Genomic DNA, 24,594 nt, shown 5'->3' with positions numbered 1-24,594 from the left:
CCCCTTTCAAAGTGATGTACTGTGCCATTCTCACCACCCTCTGTAGCATCTTACGGTCAAGTCCTGGTATTCCATCTGCAGTTGCCGTAATGCTGTCTAAACTGGTGGAGATGATGCAGCCAGTCAAGATGTGAATTTTATGACTCAATGGTGCAGCTGTAGAACAAACACATTTAACAGATGAGGAACTGAGGTTCTGCCCATGCCAAATCTTTGACCCACACCTCTACAGCCCCACGATGTAGATGGGGTGTGCTCACCCTTCATTTCTTGTAGTCCACTATCAGCTCCTTTGTCTTGCTGACGTTGAGGGAGAGGTTGTTGTCCTGGCACCACACTGCCTGCCAGATCTCTGACCTCCAGTCCTCTGTAGGCTGCCTCGTGTTTGTGACTATGTTTTACACAGAGGGTCATATTGTAAAACTGTGCGTACAAACAGTTGTCAAAATAACTTTTGAGATCTGTTATCAGTCCTACCACCGGGACACCTCATGGATTGTCAGCAAACTTGATGATGTATGGACCTGTTGGAGGGGCATTGTTCAACAGGAAAAGGCCTTCCCCAAACTGTTGCAGTTCTAGCTGTGCTAGCTGAACAGGAACTTAGTACAGGAAGGGACTATGCATTCGGGCACCCTTGCATGGGGAGCCCTGCGTGTTGATGGTTAGAGCGGTGGATGTGTTTTCAACTATCCTCATGTCCACTCTGAGAGCAGGAAGTTCAGTTGCAGAGGGAAAAGACAGAATATTCAGACCCCTGAGGGGCACATCTTGCAGCATTGGAGTGATCGAGCTTTTACAGTCAGACCCGGACTCCATTTGATCTCAGTCTTATATTGACGCTTTGCCTGTTTGATGGCTCACGTTGGAGGTCGTGGCGGGATTTCTTTGGGTCAGAGGCAGCGTCCAGATTACTGTCCTGCTCCTTGAACCCCTGGGCAGCTCTAGCCTTTAGCTCAGTGCGGATGTTGCCTGTAATCCATGGCTTCTGGTTGTGGTTTGTACGTATGGTCACATGCATGTCGTCGATGCATTTATTAAAGAAGCCATTGACTGATGTTCATGGTATTGTCCGATAAACTCCTCAACTTTATCGGATAAATGCCAGAACATAGCACAGTAATTGAAACAGTCTCTGGAATGCTTAGCTTAGCATCCGCAAAGCTATCAATGGACCTCTTCCGTATTGGAGCACATCACGGTACTTAGCACCAATAACCCCTTTCCCCTTTACAGCCCTTTGACCTAGGTTACCACTCTACCCCCTCCCAAAGCTAACATTATAAGCAGTCTACCCCCAACCTCCCCAGTCCACAATAGGATTAGGCACAATAGCCCTTTGCCAGTCAAATGAATACTTAATGCACCTGTCACAACCCCAGCCTCACACCCAGCCATGTTCTGAAATCTGCACTGAATATGTGGATCAAAGACCCAAACAGCGAATTTTGCTGATCAAGCTCCTTTCAAAGCTTAAATACCTCCCCTCTTTAACATGGCAGAGAAATATGGATGAATAAAAACTGAAGCTACATGTTGTTCCCTTCATGCCTTACCTACTTTCTATCTTCTCTCCAAAATTGTAAATCATTGCCCTTACACTATCCTTTTGTATTGTTCTCAGCCAAAATATCTATCTCTCGAGACCAAGTCTATGTCTCTCTCACATGGATAGGTAGACCATTCCATAAAAATGTTGCTTTATAGGAGAAATCCCTGCTCCAGCTCCTAGGTTCAGTGTTGCCCTCCCTCTCTTGGATAATTTGCAAGCCCTGCCACACCCTCCCCCCGGCGTAGTAGGATTTGATCTCAGTATTGACGCTTTGCCTGTATTGATGGCTCCTCTTGATGGCTCTCTCCCCCTGTCCTGCTCCTTGAATGCTCTGCGGATCTCCATGGCTTCTGTGTGGTTTTTGAGTGATAATTAAAGAAGACTGATGTGGTAAATGTGCTTCCTTGGATGCAATGTGCACTGCTCAAATGAAATGGTTGAGCACATCACCGTTTCTAATTTCCCCCTCAGCCCTTGACTCTCTCTCTCCCCATCCTACCTCTGTTCCTTCCTCTCTCCCCTCATCCCTCCCTCTCACATGGCAGAGAAATAAAAATGGATGAATAAAAACTCTGTTGTTCCCTTCATCCTACCTCTATCTTCCTCCACCACTATCCTTTTTATTAGTTCTCTCCCTCTCATCCTCCCTGTTCTCTTCTCTCTTGGATGCAATGTGCACTGCTCAAAATGAAAATGGTTGTGAAGTTCTAATTATTCTCTCTCCCCCTCATCCTCCCTCTCTCCCTCTCCTCTCTTCTCTCCGTCCTACCCCTCCTCCTCCCTATTTTCCCTCCCCCTCTCCCCCCTCCCGTAGTGATGGTGTTGTTCTTTGTGATGTGGATGAAGAGGAGGGATAAGGAACGTCAGGCCAAGCAGCTGCTCATCGACCCAGAGGACGATGTCAGAGACAACATACTGAAGTACGACGAAGAAGGAGGAGGAGAGGAGGACCAGGTAGAGAAACACACACTAACATTAGCATAATGATAGCATAGCCAATCAGCTGTTGAATCAGATGGAGGGTTAGTCCGCTAACTGCTAGTGGAACACAAGGTCAGTGCTTGGGTAAAGGGGGAGGCAAGGACGATTACAGTGGTTGACACACAGACAAACACACACACTGAGGGACTCTCACATGGGGCAATTCCACGAAAACGGAACTATTCTGAGATTTTTCACTTTAAAATGTATGTCAAATTTACAATCTACACAGAAAAAATATATACAAAAACACATTTACTTGAAGAACAGTGCAGATGCAAAGTTTGGTAAAACATTGAACTGCAAAAATCATCATTCTGTAAACAAACTTTGCACTTGTTTTTGTAAAATTGTATTTGTGAATTTTTACAAGTAGTACTTGTTCATAGAGGTGTATGGTTTGTTAATATTAGCAATCAATGAATGAGTCTCAGCGTCATTTTGTTCCAGTGGACTTGCCCATGGGGGTTGTAGGACCTAGCTGACCAATCATTGGATATTAATAATGGCACTCTGAGAGGGGGTGATAAACATTTATTGCCATGGAAATGGCATGGGAGGCGGGGGTAAGGCGAGAGACCATCTTTCACTGCGATGGATGCTACTTCCCACCCATTGTTCGGGAAATTGTCATGTGGAGGAATCGGCAGTGACGGGAAAATTAACTGTTGGTGAGCGTAGCGGCTAGTTCCCCTGATCAGCCCCCAGCTGTGAGATGGATTAGTAATGTCTGTCTGGGACTCCCAGTGGTGAGGGGCTATGGGGAGTGGTCAGGCCAGGGACAGCTACAGGAACAGTCACATAGTCTGGTTCTCTGGTTCTAAACGGATACTATGCTACACTGATGCCAATGGCAGAGCCGCAGAATGTGCAACCCATAGGGCCTGGTCAAAAGTACACTATAAAGGGGATAGGGCGACATTTGGGATGTAGACAAAGTCTGGCCCTCTGGTCCTAAATGGTTACTATACTGAGGCTAACACCATTGTGTGTTGATGGTCATATAGCCAATGCTAACAACAGCACAGGCCTGACCTGTAACAAATCCAGACAATCCAAAAAGTAAGGTGTACAGTCTCTCTGTACATTAATCACACATTGTGGCTCTCTTCTGTGGTACTAACGGCCATATCCTCTTCAACCAGCCACTGCTAAGAAAACCACAAACCTCTTTCAGAAGACCCAAACGCAAAGACTTCCAGACATACAGTTATAATACAGCCTCTCAAATGACAAACACACACACATTGCACATGTTACTTTAAGCGTTTTAAATGGATAAAACAAATACATCAGCTTTTTGCCTATCATCCTGGTGTCAAAGACTAAGAATGGTGAGCAATGATAAAACCCAGCTATTTTCCTCCGGTAACAATGGCTGAGTCCCTTTCAGACCTGACTGACTAGCTGGCTGTCTGTAGAGATGTCTGTGGTCGCATTCCAGATGGCACCCTATTCGTATACAGTGCACTTCTTTGGACCCTGGTCAAAAGTAGTGCACTTTAAAGAGAATAAGGTGCCAAAGGGAAATAAGCCTGCATATGTGTTCTCCTCTGTCTAAGAAATAACAATAAAGCCTAGCATAGTGACAAAGCCATCTGTATTTATCCATCCATTTCCTCGACCTCTCACTCTGTCCATCATGTTATGGTGGCATTCACAGCTCTCCCCTGAAAGTGTTTCATTGGTTAGCTATTACGGTGAACAAAGCCCAAGGTCATTACTTGGCCAGGCTTTAATGTCTCTGAAAATGCTCTTTAAGTCGATCCCCTTGGAGATGAATGTTTCATCGTGTTTTTCAATGAATCAGACACTGGCAATTCAAAAGGAGATCAGAGCCTATCTCTCTTAGCCTTCTATCTCTCTCACGCTCTCTCTCAATTCAATGTAATGGCTTTATTGGCATGGGAAACATGTTTACATTGCAGAAGTAAGTAAAATAGATAGACAAAAGTGAAATAAACAATAAAAAAAAACACTCTCTCATTCACTGAGTGAGTGTAATAAGGTCATGTTGGAATGAGAGAGAAGGATCATGACAGCAGTTACATACACTGTTAAAAATTACTCTTTGGATAAACCTAAAAAAAAATCTTCACCTGCTTACAAGTAAATTAGTTTTTTTAAATGCAAAAATACGGCATGTGTTGAATTCAAATGTAATGTTTCAATTTTCTTTTCTTTTCACCTTTATTTAACCAGGTAGGCTAGTTGAGAACAAGTTCTCATTTGCAACTGCGACCTGGCCAAGATAAAGTATAGCAGTGTGAACAGACAACACAGAGTTACACATGGAGTAAACAATTAACAAGTCAATAACACAGTAGAAAAAAAAAGAGAGTGTATATACATTGTGTGCAAAAGGCATGAGGAGGTAGGCGAATAATTACAATTCTGCAGATTAACACTGGACTGATAAATGATCAGATGGTCATGTACAGGTAGAGATATTGGTGTGCAAAAGAGCAGAAAAGTAAATAAATAAAAACAGTATGGGGATGAGGTAGGTAAAAATGGGTGGGCTATTTACCGATAGACTATGTACAGCTGCAGCGATCGGTTAGCTGCTCAGATAGCAGATGTTTGAAGTTGGTGAGGGAGATAAAAGTCTCCAACTCCAAAAGTCTCCAACTTCAGCGATTTTGCAATTCGTTCCAGTCACAGGCAGCAGAGAACTGGAACGAAAGGCGGCCAAATGAGGTGTTGGCTTTAGGGATGATCAGTGAGATACACCTGCTGGAGCGCGTGCTACGGGTGGGTGTTGCCATCGTGACCAGTGAACTGAGATAAGGTGGAGCTTTACCTAGCATGGACTTGTAGATGACCTGGAGCCAGTGGGTCTGGCGACGAATATGTAGTGAGTGGCAGCCGACTAGAGGATACAGGTCGCAGTGGTGGGTGGTATAAGGTGCTTTAGTGACAAAACGGATGGTACTATGATAAACTGCATCCAGTTTGCTGAGTAGAGTGTTGGAAGCAATTTTGTAGATGACATCGCCGAAGTCGAGGATCGGTAGGATAGTCAGTTTTACTAGGGTAAGTTTGGCGAGTGAAGGAGGCTTTGTTGCGGAATAGAAAGCCGACTCTAGATTTGATTTTCAATTGGAGATGTTTGATATGAGTCTGGAAGGAGAGTTTACAGTCTAGCCAGACACCTAGGTGCTTATCGATGTCCACATATTCAAGGTCAGAACCATCTAGGTTGGTGATGCTAGTCAGGCGTGCAGGCAGCGAACGGTTGAAACACATGCATTTGGTTTTACTAGCGTTTAAGAGCAGTTGGAGGCCACGGAAGGAGTGTTGTATGGCATTGAAGCTCGTTTGGAGGTTAGATAGCACAGTGTCCAAGGACGGGCCGGAAGTATATAGAATGGTGTCGTCTGCGTAGAGGTGGATCAGGGAACAGCAAGAGCAACATCATTGATATATACAGAGAAAAGAGTCGGCCCGAGAATTGAACCCTGTGGCACCCCCATAGAGACTGCCAGAGGACCGGACAGCATACCCTCCGATTTGACACACTGAACTCTGTCTGCAAAGTAGTTGGTGAACCAGGCAAGGCAGTCATCAGAAAACCGAGGCTACTGAGTCTGCCGATAAGAATATGGTGATTGACAGAGTCAAAAGCCTTGGCAAGGTCGATGAAGACGGGCTGCACAGTACTGTCTTTTATCGATGGCGGTTATGATATCGTTTAGTACCTTGAGCGTGGATGAGGTGCACCCGTGACCGGCTCGGAAACCATATTGCACAGAGGAGAAGGTACGGTGGGATTCGAGATGGTCAGTGACCTGTTTGTTGACTTGGCTTTCGAAGACCTTAGATAGGCAGGGCCGGATGGAAATAGGTCTGTAACAGTTTGGGTCCAGGGTGTCTCCCCCTTTGAAGAGGGGGATGACTGCGGCAGCTTTCCAATCCTTGGGGATCTCAGACAATATCAAAGAGAGGTTGAACAGGCTGGTAATAGGGGTTGCGACAATGGCGGCGGATAGTTTCAGAAATAGAGGGTCCAGATTGTCAAGCCCAGCTGATTTGTACGGGTTCAGGTTTTGCAGCTCTTTCAGAACATCTGCTATCTGGATTTGGGTAAAGGAGAACCTGGGGAGGCTTGGGCGAGTAGCTGCGGGGGGGAGCTGTTGGCCGAGGTTGGAGTAGCCAGGCGGAAGGTATGGCCAGCCGTTGAGAAATGCTTGTTGAAGTTTTCGATAATCATGGATTTATCGGTGGTGACCGTGTTACCTAGCCTCAGTGCAGTGGGCAGCTGGGAGGAGGTGCTCTTGTTCTCCATGGACTTCACGGTGTCCCAGAACCTTTTGGAGTTGGAGCTACAGGATGCAAATTTTTGCCTGAAGAAGCTGGCCTTAGCTTTCCTGACTGACTGCGTGTATTTGTTCCTGACTTCCTGAACAGTTGCATATCGCGGGGACTATTCGATGCTATTGCAGTCCGCCAGAGAATGTTTTTGTGCTGGTCGAGGGCAGTCAGGTCTGGAGTGAACCAAGGGCTATATCTGTTCTTAGTTCTGCATTTTTGAACGGAGCATGCTTATCTAAAATGGTGAGGAAGTTACTTTTAAAGAATGACCAGGCATCCTCAACTGAAGGGATGAGCTCAATGTCCTTCCAGGATACCCGGGCCAGGTCGATTAGAAAGGCCTGCTCACAGAAGTATTTTAGGGAGCGTTTGACAGTGATGAGGGTGGTCGTTTGACTGCGGCTCCGTAGCAGATACAGGCAATGAGGCAGTGATCGCTGAGATCCTGGTTGAAGACAGCGGAGGTGTATTTGGAGGGCCAGTTGGTCAGGATGACGTCTATGAGGGTGCCCTTGTTTACAGATTTAGGGTTGTACCTGGTGGGTTCCTTGATGATTTGTGTGAGATTGAGGGCATCTAGCTTAGATTGTAGGACTGCCGGGGTGTTAAGCATATCCCAGTTCAGGTCACCTAACAGAACAAACTCTGAAGCTAGATGGGGGGGCGATCAATTCACAAATGGTGTCCAGGGCACAACTGGGAGCTGAGGGGGGTCGGTAGCAGGTGGCAACAGTGAGAGACTTATTTCTGGAGAGAGTCATTTTTAAATTAGTCGTTCGAACTGTTTGGGTATGGACCTGGAAAGTATGACATTACTTTGCAGGCTATCTCTGCAGTAGACTGCAACTCCTCCCCCTTTGGCAGTTCTATCTTGACGGAAAATGTTATAGTTGGGTATGGAAATCTCAGAATTTTTGGTGGCCTTCCTGAGCCAGGATTCAGACACGGCAAGGACATCAGGGTTAGCAGAGTGTGCTAAAGCAGTGAGTAAAACAAACTTAGGGAGGAGGCTTCTGATGTTGACATGCATGAAACCAAGGCTTTTTCGATCACAGAAGTCAACAAATGAGGGTGCCTGGGGACATGCAGGGCCTGGGTTTACCTCCACATCACCCGCGGAACAGAGGAGGAGTAGTATGAGGGTGCGGCTAAAGGCTATCAAAACTGGTCGCCTAGAGCGTTGGGGACAGAGAATAAAAGGAGCAGATTTCTGGGCATGGTAGAATATATTCAGGGAATAATGCGCAGACAGGGGTATGGTGGGGTAAGCCCAGGCACTGGGTGATGATGAGAGAGGTTGCCAACTGTTTCATTGGATTATTACCAAACCTATATTTCAAGTTGCAATTTATTTCATACAACACTCAACTTAAGTTTCCCCTTTGATTAAACTTAATAAATAACAAATCCAAAACTAATGTTTAATGGGGGGGTCAATAACTTGAAATTATGTTTCCAAACATATTCGACTTTCACATGCCACAAGATCCTAACCAAGCATTGGCTACCATAACATAGAAACATTATCCGTTTCTTTTGAATCACACGCACCTACATACTGTATCGTCACAGATGCTGGCAGTGTACAAGTTTGAGTAATGAATAGAATAGGCCACATTAACTGGAATGACATTCCCTCTCAAGGGTGAGCAAAAATAACAATGTGAATTGTCTGGAGAGCCTCAATGCTTCAGGAAGTGTCATTTTCCCACCACTACCGCTATCCAATGCGCATGAGGTGTTGAAAGCAATTTAGAAGCTTTCATTCCATAAAAAACATTGAACCGTCAAATTTGTTATTTGATTTCAGACTAATTGAAAATAATAGGTTGAACAAACCAAAGTGTAATGTTCAATCATTCCAATCAGTAAAAGCACTTCAGGTGTACAACAGCCTCATGTTGCTTTTTACAGTGTATAGTGTGTACAGTGCAGTGGTGTAGTAAAAGGCAAACGCATGCAGTTTATGCACCTTTCGTTTTTTACAGAAAACCACGAGATTCTCATCACAAAATTGTCCATGTTCAACTTTTCCCCTGATGCCTTGAGATGGATGAAATCATACCTTGAAGGCAGAACTCAGTGTGTCAGAGTGAGCAATGAGCTGTCGCCCACTCGTAGCTATGATGTGGGCGTGCCCCAAGGGTCAATACTGGGGCCCCTCCTGTTCAGCCTGTACATTAATGATCTGCCTTCTGTATGTACTGGGTCTGAAGTTCAAATGTATGCAGATGATACAGTGATATATGTGCATGCAAAGAGCAAACAACAAGCTGCACAAGAACTCACTACTGTAATGGTCCAGGTTACAAAGTGGCTCTGTGACTCGTGTTTGCATCTCAATGTGAAAAAAACTGTTTGCATGTTCTTCAAAAAGGGCAACAGATGCTACTGAGCCAGATGTCTATGTGTCAGGGAGAAGCTCCAGGTGGTATCCGATTTTAAGTACCTTGGCATCATACTTGATTCCAACCTCTCTTTTAAAAAGCATGTGAAAAAGGTAATTCAAATAACTAAATTCAATCTAGCTAATTTCCGATTTATACGAAATTGTTTGACTACAGAGGTAGCAAAACTGTACTTCAAATCTATGATACTCCCCACTTAACATACTGCTTGACTAGTTGGGCCCAAGCTTGCTGTACAACATTAAAACCTATTCAGTCTGTCTACAAACAGGCTCTCAAAGTGCTTGATAGGAAGCCCAATAGCCATCATCATTGTCACATCCTTAGAAAACATGAGCTCTTGAGTTGGGAAAATCTTGTGCAATACACCGACGCATGTCTTGTATTCAAGATCCTTAATGGCCTGGCTCCCCTCCACTCAATATTTTTGTTAAACAGAAAACCCAGACATATGGCAGCAGATCCACAAGGTCTGCCATGAGAGGTGACTGTATAGTTCCCCTAAGGAAAAGCACCTTTAGTAAATCTGCATTCTCTGTGAGAGCTTCCCATGTCTGGAATACACTGCCATCAGACACACATAACTGCACCACATATCACACTTTCACAAAATGCTTGAAGACTTGGCTAAAGGTCAATCAGATTTGTGAACATGGTCCCTAGCTGTGTGTTGCCGCTTTCCATGTTGTCTGTAGCTTGTGAGGTATGGAAACACTTTGTTGCTTTTATGAATTTTGTCTTGCTGCTTTTTGTTCTATGTTGCTCTGTCTGTATGCTATGTCTTGCTTGTCCTATGTTGCTATGTTGCTATGTCTATGGTGCTATTGTCTATATTGTAATTGTGTTTAATAACCTGCCCAGGGACTGCGGTTGAAAATTAGCCGGCTGGCTAAAACCGGCACTTTTACTGAAACGTTGATTAATGTGCACTGTCCCTGTAAAAATAAAATAAACTAAACTAAACTAAACTAAAATGCTTTGAAAGGATAGTGAGCATGACTTTATTCACAGCAAATGGCAATCAGCATTTACTCACATATTGTTTTCACCACCACATCACAGCATTTCCAACCAGTGTCACAAGCTCATCTCATAACCTTATGCGATCTCTGATCATGTTTATGTTTATATAGAATAAACTGCTTATGACCGTTTCAGTCACCTCACCACCAACATTGGAATAATACGTAAGGATCGACGTGGTAGTGCAGCCTGTGTTACATTGTTTGATTCAGTGTATTCATCTCTCTCTCCCTCCCTCCCTCCCGCCTTCATTCCCTCCCTCCCTCCTTCCCTTCCCCCTCCAGGACTATGACCTGAGCCAGCTGCAGCAGCCCGACGCCTTGGAGACGGAAATGGTGAAGGTGGGGATCCGACGTATGGATGAGAGGCCCCTACACCAGGACCATATATACCCCCTCCGTTCTGCTGCACCCCACCCCGGAGATATAGGAGACTTCATCCACGAGGTAGCTACAGAGTGTGTGTGAGTCTGATTGGGAGCATGCTCACTTACATGTGTGTCATTGTGTGAAACTATGCGTATGAGCTTGTGTGTGTATGTGTGTGTGTGTGTGTGTGTGTGTGTGTGTGTGTGTGTGTGTGTGTGTGTGTGTGTGTGTGTGTGTGTGTGTGTGTGTGTGTGTGTGTGTGTGTGTGTCATTGTGTGAAACTATGCGTATGAGCCTGTGTGTGTGTGTGTGTGTGTGTGTGTGTGTGTGTGTGTGTGTGTGTGTGTGTGTGTGTGTGTGTGTGTGTGTGTGTGTGTGTGTGTGTGTGTGTGTGTGTGTGTGTGTGTTGTGTGAAACTATGCGTATGAGCCTGTGTGTGTGTGTGTGTGTGTGTGTGTGTGTGTGTGTGTGTGTGTGTGTGTGTGTGTGTGTGTGTGTGTGTGTGTGTGTGTGTGTGTGTGTGTGTGTGTGTGTGTGTGTGTGTGTGTGTCATTGTGTGAAACTATGCGTATGAGCTTGTGTGTGTATGACTGTGTGTGTGTGTGTGTGTGTGTGTGTGTGTGTGTGTGTGTGTGTGTGTGTGTGTGTGTGTGTGTGTGTGTGTGTGTGTGTGTGTGTGTGTGTGTGTGTGTGTGTGTGTCAGAGAGAGAGCCTCTATGAGTAATTCTTAATTAGCTTTGCTAACAGTGAGGATTAGCGTGATAACAACATGGGCTGGCCCGGCTGGCTATTTTAAGATAAATCCATTGAGTTTCATTAATCCCCAGAAAGAGACTGGCTTTGGGCTCCACCTCTAGACAGCTCCAGTTGGCTCTACAACAGAATAGTCATAGCTCAATCTCAGTTAGGTAGATTTAATATGTGTGTTGAATCTAGTGAGTTGATGTCTATACTGTATCTAGGCGATGAGGACAACTCTTGGCCAAGGGTTAATACAGTATGTTTTTCTATTGAGCAGTGGGACAGTAACCGAATGGTTGCTTGTTCAAATCTCTGAGCCGGCAAGGTGGAAAAATCTGCTGTTCTGCCCTTGAGCAAGGCAGAAAACCCCCACAATAACTATTCCCCAGGCACCGATGATGTGGATGTCGCGTAAGGCAGCCCCCCGCACCTCTCTGATTCAGAAGGTTTGGGTTAAATGACCATGTATCCCCATCCCTTTCGCTGTGTTTCCTAGGTCTTGTGTGTCAAATCAAATCAAATGTTATTTGTCCCATGCTTCATAAACAACAGGTGCACTGTAACAAATTGCTGAAAGTTTACTGCAAAACTTTCAGTTAGTTACTGTAATTCTATATTACAATACTGTAAAGAGCAATGCATTATCGGGGATCATCGGCGTTCTGCTACACTGCTTTAAAATAATTTGACAGTACAATTTTACAGTAAAGTACTGTATTAACTGTATATTTAAAGCAGCATACTGTGAATTATATTGCATTGTGGGAAAATGTTGTGGGAGTGTGAAATAATCTCTGGATCATTAACATATTTTGAGGTGTGCCTTGAAAGAGGTTATAACCAGTATTTGTTGCGCCCATTAGTGAGAATGCTGTACCCCACAGAGTACAGTACCATACAATTTTATATGTACAGTACCAGTCAAAAGTTTGGACACACCTACTCATTCAAGGGTTTTTCTTTATTTTTACTATTTTCTACATGGTAGAATAATAGAGAAAACATTCAGAACTATGAAAAAACACATATGGAATGATATAATAACCAAAAAGTGTTAAACAAATCAAAATATATATTTTTTGATTCTTCAAAGTAGCCACCCTTTGCCTTGATGACGTCTTTGCACACTCTTGGTATTCTCTCAACCAGCTTCACCTGGAATGCTTTTCCAACAGTTTTGAAGGAGTTCCCACATATGCTGAGCACTTGTTGACTGCTTTTCCTTCACTCTGCGGTCCAACTCATCCCAAACCATCTCAATTTGGTTAACGTTGGGTGTTTGTGGAGGCCAGGTATCTGATGCAGCACTCCATCACTCTCCTTCTTGGTCAAATAGCCCTTACACAGCCTGGAGGTGTGTGTTGGGTCATTCTACTGTTGAAAAACAAATGATAGTCCCACTAGCGGAAACCAGCAGGGATGGCGTATCGCTGCAGAATGCTGTGGTAGCCATGCTGGTTAAGTGTGCCTTGAATTCTAAATATATCACTGACAGTGTCACTAGCAAAGCACCCCACACCATCACACCTCCTCCATGCGTCACGGTGAGAACCACACATGTGGGGATCATCTGTTCACCTACTCTGTGTCTCACAAAGACACTGCGGTTGGAACCAAAAATCTCAAATTTGGACTCATCAGACCAAAGGACAGATTTCCACCGGTCTATTGTCCATTTCTAGTGTTTCTTGTCCCAAGCAAGTCTCTTCTTCTTATTGGTGTCCTTTAGTAGTGGTTTCTTTGCAGAAATTCAACCATGAAGGCTTGATTCACACAGTCTCCTCTGAACTTTGAGCATTCAGAAATGCAAGCTGCCTCACTTTCGAGGGGCTGATGCGGTTTCTTCTCTCAGTAATTATTATCCTGTTTTCGAGAAGACCCTCTCAAAGGGAAAGGATGTGGCCACTATGCAGAGTCTCCCTGTCATGACTTTAGTAAGCCGTGGGTAGACAGAGGCCTTGTTCTTCCACCAGCTCAGAGGATCTGCAGATCTTTGGCATTATGGCATCTGCTGAGGGATTCCTTCGTGCTGCATCCCCAGTTGCTCTCTCCTCAAACAGCATCCAAACAGCAGACGTTTGTGGCACTACTGCTGGTGCTTCTGCTCCATCTGATCCTTCTTCTCCCTGTTGCTATGGTGCATGAGCCAGCTGACTGCTGGGGCTGTCCCTCCCTGCTGCTCAGGTTATTCTTTGAAGAGCATCATCAATTGCTCTGGCCTCACTGAAGTCTGACTTCATAAACCTGGGGTCAAGTGCAGCAGTTTCTGATAGCACGTGATTATATTCCACTCTTTGGAACTTTCTGTCCATTGATGAACATAGGGTGTCCATCAACTCTGTCACATGTCCTGTGGTTACATTTGCTTCTCTCCGGCGGCTGCCTGTGATTGGCTGCAGACCCTTACACAGAAGTATCATTTTTGAGACTGTCACATAGCTGAAAAGAGAGAACAGTACGTTTATTAGTTCAGGTTTTGTCTACTGGAACTACATTATCATCTACTGCTCATATACATATATAATATTGGATTAAATAATGATGTAGTAATAAGTGCTTACTGTACCTCTCTCCACTGATCTCCACAGTGACCTGCTCAAAGGGTTCCAGGACTCTGCACACCTCCTCCACCACCTCCCATTCCTCTTGGGTCAGAGCATCAACAGGTGCATTGACAATGGCAGAGGTGATGGCATCCTTGACTCAAGAAACCGCTTCAACATATAAAACGTTGAATTCCACCTTGTCGTGCAGTCTTGTTTAGGCCTCAGCTCAGGCATCCCGATCTGACATTGTGTAGACTTTAGTTTTTCAGCATCTACTGTGCTCCTGTGGAAGTATTCCACAGCTGCTTTCACTTTGTCGACAGTGGGCTTCATCACCTTCAGAGCATCTCTTACAATCAGGTTGATTGTGTGGGCAAGACATGGATGATGGGTTATGTTAGCTGCATTGACGCTAACACAATAGCACTTTTCCATCGACTTTCTATTCTCTGGCCACTCTCAACAGTTCCTCTGCCAAGTTCTCTGAGGTGTGTCTGCGGCTGAACTCAAAGCAGTCCAGAAGACAGCTAGACATCAAAAATCTTCAATGAAGTGACATGTAACCGACTGGTAAGAAGTGGTTACCCTTGATGTCCAGCAGTCAGTGGTAAGGCAAACTACAGTAGCTTTTTGGACTCTTTCCCGCCCTGAAGCCTGTGTGCTCTCGTACAGTTGAGGAATAAGTGATTTTGAAAGGGTTTTCCTGCTTGGAATAGTGTACATTGGATTTAGACTATTGCTATAATTTCTAAAAAACCTCAGTCCTCCACGATCTAAAATTACTGTAAATTGGTGGCAATCATTTTAACCAATGCAATAACAATTTGGCCTTGTCTTGCTACAGACATAGACTTTGGCATAAACTGGTCCTTAGAAGACTGCGTTGCTGTGGGTCACGGAGTAAGCCTACTTGACTGAGTGGATACACTAGCAGGCCCGCTAGTTTCTCAAAGCTCCGCAACAGCTAGCTTAACAGTTGGGTGCACAGTTCCCATATTTTATTTTTTATTTTACCTTTATTTAACCAGGCAAGTCAGTTAAGAACACATTCTTATTTTCAATGACAGCCTGGGAACAGTGGGTTAACTGCCTGTTCAGGGGCAGAACGACAGATTTGTACCTTGTCAGCTCGGGGGTTTGAACTCGCAACCTTCCGGTTACTAGTCCAACGCTCTAACCACTAGGCTACGCTGCCGCCCCATATGATGGTGTAGGTTGTGCATAGAACCCGGCTTTATATGAGATTTTGTTTTGGCAAATTCTACACTGTGCTCTAACAGTGTCTACATTATTAAAATGTATCCAAATGCTACTGTGCTTCCAACTCATTTTCCAGCTGTTGTTTTCACAGCTGTCCTTCCTCTCTCTCCTCGGCTGCTAAGTGTGTGACTGTGAGTGAGTTGGCTCGGCCCTCACGGATCTTTGGTTCATTGGCTGACACTGTATGTCTGATTGACAGGATCTACAGGTGAGGCTGCTAGCCTGAGCAGACAGTCAGAACAAATGTGTGCGCGCTTGAGCATTTAGGCCTATATTGTTTAATATTTTTTTTGTTCTTTGAATTGGTTCATTCTATTTATTTAGATCTTTTGATTATTCATATCTTAATTTTTTATTTATTTTTATAAATAGATTTGGCTATTCTGATATGCGAGGCGGATTAAAAAGTTCTCTCTTAGAGCCGACTCGTTTGCGAACGACCCATCACTAGCATAAACGTGAAACACCAAATAATCTTAAATATACTGTAATATACAAGTACCTAGCAGACAACCAGTTTGCCCTAATCCAAAGTAATTAGAGTAAAATACTAAAATACCAACATGATTACAGTAGCATTTACATTCTTACAGTATTGGACCATGTCATTGCTCTGTATGTTGCAGTAATTTACTGGACACTGGTGGCAAATTACTGTGAATATGACAGCAATTTACTCTGAACTTGCCAGAGACTGGCAAAGATTCATCCTAAAGAAATCTTATTACAAATATAGGATATTTTGAAGACCTATGTATCCTTAACTACAACAGCATTCCCAGTAATGGTTCCAGAAATCTTACTTGTTAAGACTATGATGTTTTTTTATCAACCTTACGTGAATGCACTGACTGTAAATCACTCTGGAAAAGCACGTCTTTGGCCTGCACTAGACTTGCAACGAGCTGCTACAGCCCTGAATATGAAAACCTACTTGCCTCCATTGTAATAAGTGTGTAGCAGTGGCGAAGTCAGGTGCAGGAGAGCAGAGGGTAGTGAACAGGCGCAATTTATTCTGGTTTAGAAAACAGCACAAAATAAACAACAAATGTGCCTAAAACACAGAACATAGACAAAAATAAATGCATATAACAAAATCCACAATATCCAAATACACGTAACATGAAACAATCTCACACAAAGACATGATGGGAACAGAGGAATAAATACATATGGATTGATTGGAGAATGAAAACCAGGTGTGCAGGGAACAAGACAAAACAAATGGATACATGAAAAATGGAGCGTCAATGGCTAGAAAGCCGGTGACGTTGACCGCCGAACGCCGCAGAACAAAGAGAGGAGCCGACTTCGGCGGAAGTCCCAGCCTATGACGCATCCACCTCCACTATGAATGCCAAAGAGGGATCCCGATGGGCCAGCACGTGAGCCGAGGTAAACAGAGCCCTCAACTGCCCAAAAACCCTGTCCGTCTCAACAGACCACTGCAGACGTACCGGATCCCCTTCAGCAGTGAGGTAATGGGAGCAGCCACCTGGCCAAAACCCCGGATAAATCTCCGGTAGTAGTTGGCAAACCCTAAAAATCACTGCACCTCCTTTACCATGGTGGGAGTTGGCCAATTACGCATGGCTGCTATGCGGTCACTCTCCATCTCCACCCCTGATGTGGAAATGCGATACCCTAGGAAGGAGACGGACTGTTGAAAGAACAGGCATTTCTCAGCCTTGACGTACAGATCATGCTCCAACAGTCGTTCAAGTACCTTGCGCACCAAGGACACATGCTCGGCGCGTGTAGCGGAGTATATCAGAATGTCATCGATATACACCACTACACCCTGCCCGTGCAGGTCCCTGAAAATCTTGTCTACAAAGGATTGGAAGACTGAGGGAGCATTCATCAACCCGTACAGCATGACGAGGTACTCATAATGCCCTGAGGTGGTACTAAACGCCGTCTTCCACTCGTCTCCCCCTCGGATACGCACCAGATTGTACTCACTCCTGAGATCCAGTTTAGTGAAGAAGCGCGCCCCGTGCATTGCCTACATTGCCGTGGCGATAAGAGGTAGCGGGTAACTGTACCTCACTGTGATTTTTTACATTTAAAAAATATATATATATATTATTTCACCTTTATTTAACCAGGTAGGCTAGTTGAGAACAAGTTCTCATTATAACTGCGACCTGGCCAAGATAAAGCATAGCATTTCGAGACATACAACAACACAGCGTTACACATGGAATAAACAAAACATAGTCAATAATACAGTAGAACAAAAAAATGGAAGTCTATATACAGTGAGTGCAAATGAGGTAAGATAAGGGAGTTCAAATCAATCAAATCAAATTTTATTTGTCACATACACATGGTTAGCAGATGTTAATGCGAGTGTAGCGAAATGCTTGTGCTTCTAGTTCCGACAATGCAGTGATAACCAACAAGTAATCTAACTAACAATTCCAAAACTACTGTCTTATACACAGTGTAAGGGGATAAGGAATATGTACATAAGGATATATGAATGAGTGATGGTACAGAGCAGCATAGGCAAGATACAGTGGATGGTATCGAGTACAGTATATACATATGAGATGAGTATGTAGACAAAGTAAACAAAGTGGCATAGTTAAAGTGGCTAGTGATACATGTATTACATAAGGATGCAGTCGATGATGTAGAGTACAGTATATACGTATGCATATGAGATGAATAATGTAGGGTAAGTAACATTATATAAGGTAGCATTGTTTAAAGTGGCTAGTGATATATTTACATCATTTCCCAATTCAGTTTGTCTGTGATGTGTATGCCGAGGAACTTAAAACTTGCTACCCTCTCCACTACTGTTCCATCGATGTGGATAGGGGGGTGATCCCTCTGCTGTTTCCTGAAGTCCACAATCATCTCCTTAGTTTTGTTGACGTTGAGTGTGAGGTTATTTTCCTGACACCACTCTCCGAGGGCCCTCACCTCCTCCCTGTAGGCCGTCTCGTCGTTGTTGGTAATCAAGCCTACCACTTTTGTGTCGTCCGCAAACTTGATGATTGAGTTGGAGGCGTGCGTGGCCACGCAGTCGTGGGTGAACAGGGAGTACAGGAGAGGGCTCAGAACGCACCCTTGTGGGGCCCCCGTGTTGAGGATCAGCGGGGAGGAGATGTTGTTGCCTACCCTCACCACCTGGGGGCGGCCCGTCAGGAAGTCCAGTACCCAGTTGCACAGGGCGGGGGTCGAGACCCAGGGTCTCGAGCTTGATGACGAGCTTGGAGGGTACTATGGTGTTGAATGCCGAGCTGTAGTCGATGAACAGCATTCTCACATAGGTATTCCTCTTAAGGCAATAAATAGGCCATGGTGGCGAAGTAATTACAATATAGCAATTAAACACTGGAATGGTAGATGTGCAGAAGATGAATGTGCAAGTAGAGACATTGGGGTGCCAAGGAGCAAGATAAGTAAATACATACTGTATGGGGTTGAGGTAGGTAGATAGATGGGCTGTTTACAGATGAGCTATGTACAGGTGCAGTGATCTGTGAGCTGCTAAGACAACTGGTGCTTAAAGCTAGTGAGGGAGATATGAGTCTCCAGCTTCAGATATTTTTGCAGTTCGTTCCAGTCATTGGTAGCAGACAACTGGAAGGAAATACGAGCTAAGGAGGAATTGGCTTTGGGGGTGACCAGTGAGATATACCTGCTGGAGCGCATGCTACGAGTGGGTGCTGCTATGGTGACTAGTGAGCTGAGATAAGGCTGGTCTTTACCTAGCAGAGACTTGTAGATAACCTGTAGCCAATGGGTTTGGCGACGAGTATGAAGCGAGGGCCAACCAACGAGAGCGTACAGGTCGCATTGGTGGGTAGTGTATGGGGCTTTGCTGACAAAACGGGTGGCACTGTGATAGACTGCATCCAGTTTGTTGAATAGAGTGTTGGAGGCTATTTTATAGATGCAAGTAAAACTAAATGCATGCTATTCAACCGATCACTGCCCGCACCTGCTCGCCCATCCAGCAGCACTACTCTGGACGGCATGTCTGGCAGCATGAGTGGAGGATGCTTTGGTGCAATATAGGAAGCCAATTCTACTTGAGATGCTTAATGTGATTCTGGAAGGAGAGTTGTAGGACATTGAAGCTCGTCTGGAGGTTTGTTAAAACAGTGTCCAAAGATGGGCCAGAAGTATACAGAATAGTGTCGTCTGTGTAGAGGTGTACCAGAGAGTTACCAGCAGCAAGAGCAACATCATTGATGTATACAGAGAAGAGAGTCGGCCCGAGGATTGAACCTTGTGGCACCCCCATAGAGACTGCCTGAGGTCCGGACAACAGGCCCTCCGATTTGACACACTGAACTCAGAGAAGTAGTTGGCAAGGCAATCATTTGAGAAACCAAGGCGGTCGAGTCTGCCAATAGGAATGTTATGATTGACAGAGTCGAAAGCCTTGGCCAGGTTGATGAATACTGCTGCACAGTAATGTCTCTTATCGATGGCGGTTATGATGTTGTTTATGAACTTGAGCGTGGCTGAGGGGCACCGATGACCAGCTCTGAAACCAGATTGCATAGCGGAGAAGGCACGGTGGGATTCGAAATGGTCGGTAATCTGTTTGTTAACTTGGCTTTCGAAGACATTAGAAAGACAGGGTAGAATAGATGTAGGTCTGTAGCAGTTTGGGTCTAGAGTGTCACCCCTTTGAAGAGGGGGATGACCGCTGCAGCTTTCAATCTTTGGGAATCTCAGATGATACGAAAGAGAGGTTGAACAGGCTAGTAGGGGTTGCAACAATTTTGGCAGATCATTTTCGATTTGATTGAGACCTCTAATCAATGCACGGGCGCAGACCTCCATCCTTCTTCTTCACAAAAAATAAACTCGAGGAGGTGGGTGAAGTGGAGGGCCGAATTTACCCCTGACGCAGGGATTCAGAGACAAATGTCTCCATAGCCACCGTCTCCACTTGTGACAGGGGATACACGTGACTCCTGGGAAGTGCAGCGTCTACCAGGAGATTTATCGCACAATCCCCCCGCCGATGGGGTGGTAATTGAGTCACCTTCGCGACCATAGGGTGGTCGCACTCTCGCGACCACCCTATGAGAGCCCTCTGTTGCCAGGAAATGGTGGGGTTATGCAGAGCTAACCAGAGAAGACCTAGTACCACGGGAAACACAGGAGAGTCAATGAGAAAGAGACTGATTTTCTAATCAGGAACCCCCTGCGTCTCCATGGCCAGGGAGATGGTGGCCTCCCTGATTAGCCAGGACCCCAATGGTCGACTATCCAGAGCGTGAACCGGAAAAGGTCTATCCACAGGAATAATGGGGATACCTAAACTAAGTGCTAAAGCTCTGTCAATAAAATGCGGGGAGAACTCAGGAAAACAAACAGGTACAAACAGATGAACAGCAGAGGACTCTGGATGAGGGTGGTGCATACTCACCTGAGGTGATGTAAATGTAAATGTACATGTTACATTTAAATGTAAATGTAAATGTAGGTGACGCCAGAGTGCCCTGCCTGCTTCCTCGACTCCCAGAGGGACCAACCCGGCACCGACCGGCAGTGTGCCCTCTGCTGCCACAGATGGTGCACGTGAAGGCTCCTCCTCCAGCCTCCCTACGCGCTTCCCTCCCAACTCCATGGGTGTGGGAGCGATGGGCGATGGAACTGACAGAGCCCACTCAGGACGTCCACAGATGACCAGCAGGTTATCCAACCAGATGGACATATCCACCAGTTGGTCAAAGGTGGTGGTGGCATCCCTGCAAGCAACCTCCCGTCGGACGTCCTCACGTAAGCTGAATCGATAGTGGGCGTTGAGGGCCCTGTCGTTCCATCCTGATCCGGTGGCCAAGGTCCGAACTCCTCGCTCCTCATCCCCTGCCTCAAATGGAAAAGTAGTTCAACCGCCGCTCTACCTTCAGGCGGATGGTCAAAGACAGCCCGGAAACGGAGGGTAAACTCCTCGAAGTGGTCCAACACTGCGTCTTCCTACCCCACACCTCTCCCTGAGAGGCAGGAGACAAGGGTGGATACTCTCTCCCTTCCTGAGGGAGCTGGGTGAATAGTGGCCAGGTAAAGGTCCAGTTGCAAAAGGCACCCCTGGCACTGTGCGGCTGTCTCATCATACTCCCTGGGAAGGGAGAGACGTATGCCACTGGAGCTGGATCCGGACGGGACGGGTAGAGATAACCCCGGTTGAGCTGGTCGAGGCGCTGGAGAGACTTCCTGTCTCTCCCAGCGGTCCATGGTCTGGACAACGCGATCCGTCATTGCACCGAGATGATGTAGCATAGCCGTGTGTTCCTGGACGCGTTCCTCGACCCCTCTGACCGGTGTACCTGCTCCTGCTGACTCAATGGTTGGTGTAGAATTCTGTTAGGAGTGTGTATCGGAGGCGAAGTCAGGTGCAGGAGAGCAGAGGGTAGTGAACAGGCGCAATTTATTCCGGTTTCCGGAATTCCGAAACAAATGGATACATGAAAAATGGAGCGGCGATGGCTAGAAAGCCAGTGACGCCGAACAAGGAAAGGAGCCGACTTCGGCGGAGGTCGTGACATCCACCCAATGCCAAAAGTCACACAATGGTAAGTTGCACTTATTTGTGGAAAACATGTTATTTGTCCACATTATATTTGGCTATCAAATAGGTATCATAGCTTCAGGTCCATACTCAGTGGTGTGTTGCATTGTATACATTTTGTGGGTTGGTTTCGATTTAGAGACTGTAGATCTCATCAGGCTGGCAAATGAAAAAGTAGATCTCAAGTCAAAGAAGGTTGGGCATACCTGCCTTACAGTTTTAGAACAACACCCCAAAATGAGTTACTGTAACAACACATGTGTTATTTCCCTAACACTGAGAAAGTGTAACAGCATCAGCAAGTGTTAATTTATGGGGGGTTTTGCAACACCCATGGTATTTAAGGACTCAACACTCTTGGGGTGTTAACTTTTCGAAGTGTTGATAAACTAAGGTTAACACTATTTGAGATGGTCCAATATATTTTCTAAGGAAGTGTTACATTTAACACTGTGGTTGTTAAAATTCTGATCACAAATTTGCTGTGACTGAGACTGACATGTTTCAAAAACATGTCTAGAGCCTCATCTTATCAGATTTATTTGATTGATTTTAGCACTCTGACAAGATGTCCGTCAATGACAAAGTTATTATTATATTATAACAAAGTCTGTCAGCTGTGGTGTGTTAGTGTGTGTGTGCACGTGTGTGTGTGAAGTATGGGTTGGTTTTAAATATAGTGCTGTGCTCAGTAATCTGCTGAATCTCCTCAGAGAGACAGACCCAGCATCTGTCTAGCCTGACCTAAATCCTCCTCTTCTCTCCTCCACCCTCCATAATCCCTCCTTTTTCTCCTCTACCCTTACTCTCTTGCTCCCTCTATCTCTCTCATTCTATATATCTCATTCCCCCTCTTTTTCTCTCTCCTGACAATTTTTTCCCCTTTTTCTCTCTCTTTCCCCTACCTCTTTCGCTTCTTCCCTTTTTATCTCCTCTTCTTTCTCTCCTTTACTCCCTCCTTTTACCTTTTATCTCTCATTATTTTTTTATCTCCCTCCACAGGGTCTGAAGGCAGCTGATAATGACCCGACAGCGCCTCCCTACGACAGTCTTCTGGTGTTTGACTATGAGGGCAGTGGCTCCACTGCTGGCTCCCTCAGCTCCCTTCACTCCTCCTCTTCCGGCGGAGACCAGGACTACGACTACCTCAGCGACTGGGGCCCGCGCTTCCGCAAGCTGGCAGACCTCTATGGTGGAGGGGACAACTAGGACTAGCCCCGTGCTGGGGGGAATTGGCAAGGGGTGGGTGGGATGGGGGAGGGAACATGAGTGGCACTTTTCTATCATGGGACAGGGAAGGAGTGCTGGTTGTAAAGAGACTATTTTGGCTGACTTGAACAGAGGACAGAAACAAAGTGGAGTATGTTGGTGTGGCAACTGCTAGCGTAACCTGCTAGCATACAGGATAACTGAGCCTAGTGGATTGTTCCCCGTATGCTTAGGATAGCTAAAACTCAGAGGAGAATATGGTGACTGCTTGCCTAGCCTGCTAGCATTAAGGCTAACTGAGGTTAGAATGGAGTCTTAGCCTACATGCTAAGGGTCGCTAACAGCTCGAGTACATTTCTGTGGCAACTGCTAGCCTAGCCAGTTAGCATACAGGTTAACTGAGGCTAGCGGAGTGTTAGCCACACGCTCGGTGGAGAACATTGGAAGTAAACCGACCGTTGGTACTTTGACGGGTAGTTAACGGCGAATGAGAGAGTCTGGGTGGTCGCTCAGCAGTTAACGATGTTAAGGACGCTTAGTTACACTTGAATCTCACAGTACAGAAGCACTGGGGTGAAAACGTGCCTTGTTGTACATTATTTTGATTCTGTTTTTGTTTTTTGTTCTTCATGACTTTCAAGGTCCTGACTCTAGCAGGGATTTTCGTCTGTAAGAGAGCGGATGTTTAAAATGAGGAACGCATGCTTCACCACGTGTGTTTGATGTGTGAAATAAAGTGTTGTTCAGGTTACACCTCACTGCCAGAGTGTGTAAGTCATCTTCGTTGCCATGGAGACACACAGGATGAACAGTCCCCATTGCTGGATCGAGAGCATTGAGAGATGACATGTACAGTAGATGCTAAAAGACTAGATAGTTTCCCTGGTTTTCTTTGTTTTGTTTTAAGCTTTTTTCACATTGTAAGTTTTTGCTATGTAAAGTCACCAGTCCTACATTTTGTAGTAGACATATTGTTTAGTTACTCTGAGGTTTGGTCGGTGGAGACGACCAAAACCAGAGTGGGGTCAATTCCACTTCAATTCAGTCAATTCAGGAAGTAAACTGCAATTCCAATTCCACATTTTTAACTGTAATTGTAATTTCAGTTTACTTCCTGAATTGATTAAATTCAAAAGGAATTTACTCCAACTCTGACTAAACCAAGATGACAATGATGATGAAGATGTTCATCTGCCTTAGTGTTCATCTGGTACTCTTCTCTGATTGGCTACTCACTGTAAACACAAATATGTACAGATTGTATTTTATTTTTGGTTGTTGTTCTATTTTGAGCGTGGTCTCTGAAAGTAATGCTACTATCCAGAACATTGTATATGTATAATTTGGATTACAGATTAAAAATGTTTTGCATGTTTTTATCTTTTCATTATACAAAAAGGTATTTTCCAAATTTTTATGCACACACACACACTCCCTTTATTCCCAACTCAGGGATTCCAGCTCCTTTTCAGGGCTATATTTTCTCTCTCTCTCCTCTCCGTTCTTCCATCTCTATTATAGACATTAGTGTGGTGAGGATAGTGGAAGGGGTGTGGGCTGTTAATATGTATCTGTGGTTTGGAGTTTAGGTTGCTAATGCCTTAGGCAGCATACAAACCACCACGCTACCTCCATCCTACTC

General features: G+C 45.1%; 1 protein-coding gene across 1 annotated transcript in view; it reads left to right on the top strand.

Annotated features, from left to right (window-relative positions):
* LOC127919390 (cadherin-2-like) overlaps positions 1 to 24,327 on the top strand; it is a gene marked incomplete at its 5' end in the record, with an annotated part of 45,333 nt that extends 21,006 nt beyond the window's left edge. Inside the window, 3 exons of the mRNA XM_052502880.1 lie at positions 2,367 to 2,506; positions 10,563 to 10,724; positions 22,746 to 24,327. Coding sequence (XP_052358840.1) covers positions 2,367 to 2,506; positions 10,563 to 10,724; positions 22,746 to 22,952 — 509 coding nt within the window. The remainder of the gene's footprint in view (positions 1 to 2,366; positions 2,507 to 10,562; positions 10,725 to 22,745) is intronic.
* Between the last annotated feature and the right edge of the window lie 267 nt (positions 24,328 to 24,594).

Source organism: Oncorhynchus keta, unplaced genomic scaffold (assembly GCF_023373465.1).
Source record: "Oncorhynchus keta strain PuntledgeMale-10-30-2019 unplaced genomic scaffold, Oket_V2 Un_contig_1649_pilon_pilon, whole genome shotgun sequence".
Classification (NCBI taxonomy): domain Eukaryota; kingdom Metazoa; phylum Chordata; class Actinopteri; order Salmoniformes; family Salmonidae; genus Oncorhynchus; species Oncorhynchus keta.
Note: the sequence above shows the minus strand (reverse complement) of the source record. Positions and strands in the feature narration are given on the sequence as shown.